The 8,086-nt window shown below is 50.9% G+C and overlaps 1 protein-coding gene across 1 annotated transcript; it reads left to right on the forward strand.

The window, feature by feature from the left end:
* Positions 1–220: 220 nt before the first annotated feature.
* On the forward strand, positions 221–5,511 carry TBC1D21 (TBC1 domain family, member 21; the record flags this gene model as incomplete). The annotated part of the gene is given in 9 exon segments (XM_009698302.1): positions 221–298; positions 393–419; positions 1,698–1,782; positions 2,829–2,841; positions 3,408–3,467; positions 3,588–3,693; positions 4,041–4,137; positions 4,663–4,763; positions 5,461–5,511. Coding segments are annotated over 9 exon segments (618 nt in total), but the record flags the coding sequence as incomplete, so codon positions are not given.
* Between the last annotated feature and the right edge of the window lie 2,575 nt (positions 5,512–8,086).

Consider the following 8,086-nt stretch of genomic DNA (forward strand, 5'->3'; position numbering starts at 1 on the left):
CTATGCCCCTTCCTCCAGGACCTGCCTTTGGACTCCAGAAGTCGCATTATTAAGTGCTTCTTCTATTGGATGCAGAAACCTCAGATTCTGATACCATTCCCTCTCCTGGTTTCCATCTCCTTAATTCCTCCTCCCTGGTTATTTCTAATTAGCAATGCTAACCCACACCACACTTTTATCCTCCACTAAAAGTGGGCTTGGATTGGAATTAGAGGGAGTGATGTCGGCTCGGGATTGCGTTTTCCCACCGAGGGAGTCGGGATACATGGACAACAAGAGCCGTGCCGGAGCCGAGCAGGTTGCTGATGTGGTTTATGAGTTTTAGGATGGTGTTAAAAAGGGTACCAAAAGCTCCCCTTGCCTGGCTGGCCCCACTCGCCTCTTGCTTGTAGAAAGCCAAGAAGATGCCCATCAACAGGGTAAGCAGGCTCAGTGATGGAGAGGGTGGCTCCAGGGGGTCCCCAACCTTGCCGGGAGGTCCACCTGGGTGGCGTCTGAAGGGGACAACACCTGCAGAAGTTTACTTTTTCCTCCCCAATTTTCTAAGAGAATAGATAAGTCATTGAACGCGCATCCCTTTGCCTGGCGATGCTCTGCTCTTATCCTTATCTGGCATTTCTCACTTGCTGGCTTCCTTTTATTCTTTTCTCGCAGTTTACAAATTAGTCAGCTTTGCCCAGTGAGGGAGAATTGATTCTTACAGTGAAACACCTCTTTTTTTTTTTTTTTTTTTATTCCCTCCTTGTTTTTAAACCTCTAAAAACAGCTTTTCATTCCCCTGAAAGCAGCCAGGAGAGCTCTGAGACAAACTCAGACACCTTGTCATGCTTGCAGAGAGCTGCGAAAACAGTCTGCTTCCCCCTTGCTGGGCGGTTGGTGAGAAATTTTCCTGTCTGGGCTTAAAGGCAGTGTCTGGAAAGCATCTGGGGAGGTCAGGGCTGGCTTGCTGGTGGCATGGAGGCTGGGGATGGTGCTTTTTGGGAGGGTGACTTCTTAGTCCCTGGTGTATGGAGCTGCAGCTCCGGGACCCACGGGATAAGGAGGTGGAGGAGAGGATGCTCCTACCCCCTTGGAAATGGAGTTGTGTTGTCCAAGAGGGGTCACGACATGGGGTTGATCTTGCAAAAGAGCCGAGCATCCCCCCTGTGCGAGGGGGTGCAGGTGCCATCCGAGCCCCTGCAGCACCCTGTGAACACCCTCCCTTCTCCTGACACTGGGGAGCCCCAGTGCATCTGGGAATGGGCAAATCTGGGTGGAAAACTCTTCTGTTGAGCTATTCGGGTTTAAATGAACTTGTAAACTGGGATTGCTTTAGCAGGAAACCCTGAAACTGCTTGTCCAAGTAGTGTGGTTTGGAATATTGCCACCTTCATGAGGGTCTGTCGGGTCACAAGAGCAGACAATGGCCCCAAAGCCACCCCTGGGGACACAGATGGGGTGCCTGAGGTACCACGTTGTCATCCCCAGGGCCTGGCATCCTCCGTGCAGCCAGAGGCATGGAAACATCTCCTGAGGCAGTTCCTGAGATAAGATGCTCGTGGTCGACAGCACTTGGAGATATGTCTGTCTGCCAGCCCGTCCCCCATCCTGCACACCCCTCTGGGTCTGAAACAAGGGAAAAATCAGTAAGAAATCCCATTTTGGTCCAAACCCTGGGGTAGTTTTTAAGCTGTGCCCCTCCTTGCGGGCAGAATTAGGAGGGGTTGTGCAAGATGTATGCCAAGATCCAGCCGTTGCCGGAGACACAGCACAGGGGTTTCTCCTATGTCTGCAGCTTCGGTGGTGAGTGCTGCTAATTGGTAAGCCAAGAGGGGAGCGTGGTGTCCCCGAAGGGGTTACAGTGACTTGAGTTTCAGTGTCCAGCCGTCTGCAGCATAACTAACCCTGTACATGTGCACGGAGCTAGCTGCAAGCCTGATCACCTCCCTAGTCCAGCTGGCAACTAATCCTTGCAGGAGGGATGGGGTCAGTGCCACCAAAGATTACATGAAGGTCCTGCATCACCTTAAGCTGCTTTTGAAATTGTGTGCTGGGACTAGGGAGAGAAGCTGCAATGAAATCCTCCCTCCCGTCCATCAGCTGCAGCAGGACTGGGGTTATCGATGCTGGATTTTTACCTGGTTGAGATACCAGGATGGGTGGCTTTGCCCCATGGCAGTGGCAGGATGAAGGATGGCAACCCACCAGCAGCCACCCCTGCTGCCCTCTGGCTGGCCCAGCCCCAGCGCACGTCACTGGCTTGCTGAACACCTTAAAATCCCCACAGCCACTCCAATATGTGGCATTTTTTTACCTCTTTTCTCACCATGAGCTGCAGCCTTTGACTGCTAGATCTGGCACCTGCTACAGCATCGCCTGGAGCCATCGGCGTTGCAGCGATGGGTCGAGTGACCCAGAGAGAGGGAATTATATATAGAAATACAGGAGATAGAGATGTCATTAGAGAACACCTTAAAATCCCCACAGCCACTCCAATATGTGGCATTTTTCTACCTCTTTTCTCACCATGAGCTGCAGCCTTTGACTGCTAGATCTGGCACCTGCTACAGCATCGCCTGGAGCCATCGGCGTTGCAGCGATGGGTCGAGTGACCCAGAGAGAGGGAATTATATATAGAAATACAGGAGATAGAGATGTCATTAGAGAGAAGCTGGGAGAGAACCTCCGGGCCCATTTTTTTTGTGGATGAAAGGAGCTTACCTCAGTGAAGAGCGTTATTATATTCAGATTCCCATTTAGGCTTCTCCAAGTTGTACAACAAAAGGAATATTAAATGATCTTGCAAAATTTATGTTAAAAATCAATGTAACCTGCATAAATCAATGCAGCCAAAGTAAGAAGGTAAGGTTTGTTTTGTTTTTTTTTTTTCCAAGTGCCTTGCTGTGACAAAGTCACGGCTGTAGAAATGAAAGATGCTGCATCCAGCTGGAGAAGACCTTAGGAAAATGTCACGCCTTCAGCCAGATACATCTCCTTGCTCCCTTTTTTTTCCACGACTGGCTGAAGAAGAAATTAGTCTCCAACTTTCTGCACGAAGTGAACTGCTTAGAGAGCTGGTGGGGGTTACACACATTGCTCAGAGCCAAAACTTCTTGTAGGTCTAGGCAAGCAAGCAGGCAAAACTTAGGGCAGCAGGGATGGTGGGACTCTTGGACCAGGACGAAATCTGTGGTCAAAATCAGGGCAGAAGAGCTGTCTTGAAGCCCTCTTGAGTCCTTCAGGTAAGGAAATCAGCTTGGCCTCTCTCAAGCTTGTTTTGCCCATGAAGTTTTTTTTGCAAAGTCATTTATGATGTGATGGTGTGAAGCGGCTGGGTACAAACACCCTGCTCCAAATATCCAACGTGGGTGGATGTCTCTCCCTCCAGGCTTGGACCTGCAGAGACTGCCCAAGAGATGAGGCTGAAGCATGATGGACAAGGAGCAGCTGAAAAAGATTCTCCTGCTGACCTACGTGTGCAATGCAGAGGCTGGAGAGCAGGCAGGGGGGCAGAAGGTCCTGGGGAGGACCTTTCCACTGGTGTCTAGCAGTGCTGATCTCATCTCTGCCCTGCGGTATAATGAGCATGTCTGGATGACCTCTCTCTTGGCAGAGTACCAGCAAGGCTTTTGTGAGATGCTCCTGCTCTTCCATCTCCTGGTCGAGAAGGAACATGAGGTCTACTGGCTCTTCTAGCTCTTCCTCCAGAAGACAGTACGTTTCTGGCTGCTGCTTCTTTGTTCAAACAGTCCAGGCGATGAAATTTCATAATTGCTCCTGGCCTGATGTCCTGCCAGCCTGGGGGAAACAGCCACCTACAGCCTTCAGCTCCCCTCTGCCCCCCACCAGGCACAGTCCCTCCTCCCAGTCACCTCTCCATGAGCATCAGTTTGGGGTGGCCCTCATCCTACCTGCCCAGGCAGTGCTGAACCCTGCAGGGGATGGAGTTGTAGTAAAGGGGTCGAGTCCTCTGTTATAGGGGCTTTGGGCTTTGTGGGTATGGACAAGCTGGGCCACAGGAGCTTTCCCTGCCCTGGGTTCCTGCTTTCCATGTCCCCCAGAAGCACAGCTGTGTGATGAACACTGGTGTGGGGAAGAGCTTCATCATGCTGAAGACCTTGGTTACATTTATGGATCCCACCTCTGCAAAACACCTGGGTGAGCCCCAAGCCCCCTCAGCACATCCACACATCCAGCAGAAAACACCCCCATAGATCCAGCAGCATCATTTAGAGAGGATGCCAGCAAAGGAGAATAAATATTTGCTCAGCAATTGACATCACCTAAAACTCCTAAATTTGCTGAGGACATGGGTCAGGGCCACCGAGCAGGGGTTATGCATCTTGGCTCTCCTGAGATGGCTCTGTGGTGAGACTCTGGAAGACCTTAGCCCTTTGCACTCACTCGTCTGAATTTATCTCCTTTACTCTGTGAGTTGCATGAAGAAGGATCTTAAGCTGCAGCCATTGAGCTCTCCTGAATGTCTTTCCATGGGCCAACACTTCTCACGTCCTGCTGATGCTGCTTAGGTGGAAAATGTTCCCTCTCCCTCAGGCTTAACAGCCTGATTTTCTCTGGCCAGGTTGGCTTTTACCTGCCATCCCAATGGCTCACAGCTGCTCTTGTTTGCCCTTAAAATACAGCATCGTCTCTGCCCTGGGGTTTGCTTTTCTCATCTTTCAGAAGGAAAAGGCCTGCAAGTTATTCACTCACTGGTCCCTTCCTTTTGCTTCTCCTTCCAGTAAGTATTTGAGTCCTTCAGCGATATCTGAAGGCTGTGGGAGGTGAGTGTGTGTTAAGATCCCATCCTTGGTCACCCCTACCTGTCCTGCATCTGCCCAGGTACCCCGAGCATCCTGCATCCTTCTGCCCAGGCACCCCAAGCATCCTGCACCACTCCTGCCAACCCCATCCATCCACAACTCCTGGTCCATGGGAAGGAGAGAGCTCTCTCATCCTGCAGCTCCTTCCTCAGCCTTGCTGCCCCGTAGCTTTGATTATCTCAATTAATATTTGCACAGACTCTTTCTTTACACTCGTCCATCTCAATGAAGCCCGTGAGGCAAGTGTTTGTTCTCATTGTCATCCAGCTGATGAGGCAATCACCTCTTCAGAGGCATCGTGGCTCAGGAGGTCCTTGAACTGTAAATTGCATTTTTTTTTTTCTTTTTTGAAGGAAAGTATCAAAACCAAAATGTAGGGCCCCCAAACCTACCCGTGTGCATGGGCTGTGTCTGTCCCTCCGATCGTTGCAGTCTGTCCCAGGTCTGTAAGGCCCTCGTGTGTAACCCAAGGGATGGATTTGGGGTCTTCTGAGAAGCAGCATCAAGGAATTTTGTTGCTGCTTTTCTTATTCTGTAGCTTATCACAGAGTTTAACTCGTTGAATTTGAGGGTCTGGTTATCCAGGTTTGGAGATTTTGCCTGCAGGCTTCCCCTGATATTAATTCCCTCTGTGCCCCTTTCCCATCTTCCCTCCCAGGTTTTTCTGAGGGGGAAGTCCTGCCGAAATTCCCAAGTGCTCATGGCCTTGGTGTGCAGGAGCAGATCCTGCGGGAGAACAGGAGGAGGAACGACATCCTGATGGTGAGTGGCAGGAGTGGGGAAAGGAAAACAAGAGGGGGAAGAAAGGAGAATAAAAGAAAAAAGGGGGAGAAAAAAGGAAAAAAAAAAAGTACAAAAGTGGGAGGGGGGAGGAAAAAAAATGGGGAAGAAAGGGAAAACCCCTCCTCCTTTGCATTACAAAGCAAAGAGCTGGACGGGCTTCCCCAACACTGGACAAGTTCATGACAAAATAAACAAGTACGAGGAGGAAAATTGCTCCTGAAATGGAGCGTGGTGATGCACTGAACTGGGACTGCTGCTTCAGAGGGGAGATGCTCGTCTCAGAGAAGAGCTCCATGTGCTGCCCATGTCTCAACCCCCACCTGGGTACCCCGTCCTAAATGACGCTGGGCAGCATCTTACAGAGTCCTCCTGCTTTTTCTTTCTTCTCATGGTCAGGCAGGTCACTCCAGCACCAAGGATGTGGGGAACAGGTAAATAGATCTCAAACTGCTAAGAATTATAGTGCTTTTTTTTTTTACAGATGGGGAAACTGAGGCAAGCAGCCACGGTGCACCTTGCTGTGAAGTAAGGAAGTGTTAGACTTTATCATCTCCCCAGAAAGGCAAAAGCCACCGAAGGGCCATAAATCTCCATGAACGTTAAAGAAGGAGAAGCAAAAGGCTCCAGCTAGCCTGAGGAACTCATTCATCCTCAGCCAGGCTGGCAGGTGGAGCAGAAAATCTGTCGATATATTCAAGGTCCTAATAAGTTTGGGAGCATCCAGTGGCTGGTCATACGGAGCCGCCGTCGCTGAACGGCTTTTATCACTCCAGACACTTCTGCTGACACGGAGCGATTTGTTTTGCAAGGGATGCTCCCTGGGCAGGGATCAGGGGAAGGATAAGCTAATGCTGCCTGACATCCTTCGTTTAGGAGATAAGACGAGGCGGGGAGGAGGAGAGGAAAGCCTCCGGGGAGGAAAGCCCTCCCGCGCTGAGAAGGGCAGCGCGAGGGCGTTGGGATGCCAGTGGTACCCAAAGCCCAGCATCCCAGTCCAGGGCTGACAGAATGCTAAAAGCGGTGGTTCCCAGGCTCTGGCAAGGAAGAGCTGCCAAGGTTGAGAGTGCTTCATTATTATTTTGTTGGCCCGGGACATCTTACAAGGTAGAGCATGATGACAAAGCATAGATGTCTCTCTTCATCTTCACGAGACATCGAAGCATGTTAATCCCTATATATTTTAAACCAAACGTTGTTCTCCAGCTGAAACAGGAGAGATTTTTAATGATTCCTATTTTAGATGGACGGGACATTCGTTAGGGCAAAAATTGTCTTGCAGAGGGAATTCATTGCTTGCGCTGAGGGTGAGAGGAGATGGAGAAGGCGAGTAATGCAGTCATGTCAGGGCTGGCTTAGCTTGCAATTGCGCTTCTGCAAAATGAGGGATAAAAGACGATCCTTGCAAAAATTCAGAGCAAATTGACTTGTATTTATTTACTCAATTCATTTCAGCTCATAGCTCAAATCTGGGAAGATCTCAGCCTTGTTTTCCTAAATGAAATTGCAGAGAAGGAGGGCTGCTCGTGCCTGCTTCAGCATCCCCATCCAGCTCCCCATCTCAGCTTGGGGGGATTTGTGTACCCGGGAGCCTGTGGGGTCCCTGTCCCCATTTGCCACCTGATAACCTGACAAAGCCCCTTCTCCTACACAAGCAGCCACCTTTTTGGTGGCAACAGCAGTCCCAGCAGCAGCAGAAAGGGGAGGACTCATTCTGCTCCACTCGCCATAAAGTGCTCAGAGGTACCTGCTACCTCCTCGTGACGATGCCATAGGCACCAGCTCCTCATTTATCCCAAACCAACCAAGGGATTGTTCCACGATGAATTTGTTAGGATTAATTACACCACGTCCCTGCTGAGATTTTTAACAAGATTATGCTTCTCGAGCCTTACTGCTTCATTTGCTCTTCCTCCTCTTCCCTTCCCATTTCAAAGCACATTGTGTGCAGCGCGATTCGGTTTGGGGGTCGGGTTTTCCCCCCCCACCCAGGATGCTGGTGAGGAGGAACAAGCCGCGGCAGTAGGTCCATTGTGGGGGTTGTCACCCCAGGCTGGGGCATGGGGGAATCAGTCCCTGGGGAATTGCCCTTCCCTGGGCAATGCTTCAGCTCCTGTACTGGGCTCAAGAGGTTGCTTTTCCATGGGTAATGCTGCCTCTTGTTTCACCAGGAGGGTGGGAAGGTGGAACCCACTTGAGATGGTGGTGGGACCTGGTGTATGGAGATGGGGCTGGTGTTCGGTGGCTCCTTTTCTGATGCAGAAGCAAATTCCCTCTGCGCTGGGCAGGAGGGGAGGAACCTGCTGGTCCTCTCTCATCTGATCCCTGAGATGGATGCTGATCCATCTCAGTAGCCCTGGCCCTGAGTTGAGACTCTCCAGGGTGACACTGGGTTGTTTTGGGTTGTCCCTGGGTCTGTGCTAGCTGTCCCATCCCCTCGCAGCCTCCTGGCATTGGCAGATGCAAGAGGAGACACCGTCATGCCTGGAGAGGAGGCAGCAAAG

This window comes from Cariama cristata, unplaced genomic scaffold (genome assembly GCF_000690535.1).
Source record: "Cariama cristata isolate BGI_N322 unplaced genomic scaffold, ASM69053v1 scaffold22074, whole genome shotgun sequence".
In the NCBI taxonomy this organism is placed as follows: domain Eukaryota; kingdom Metazoa; phylum Chordata; class Aves; order Cariamiformes; family Cariamidae; genus Cariama; species Cariama cristata.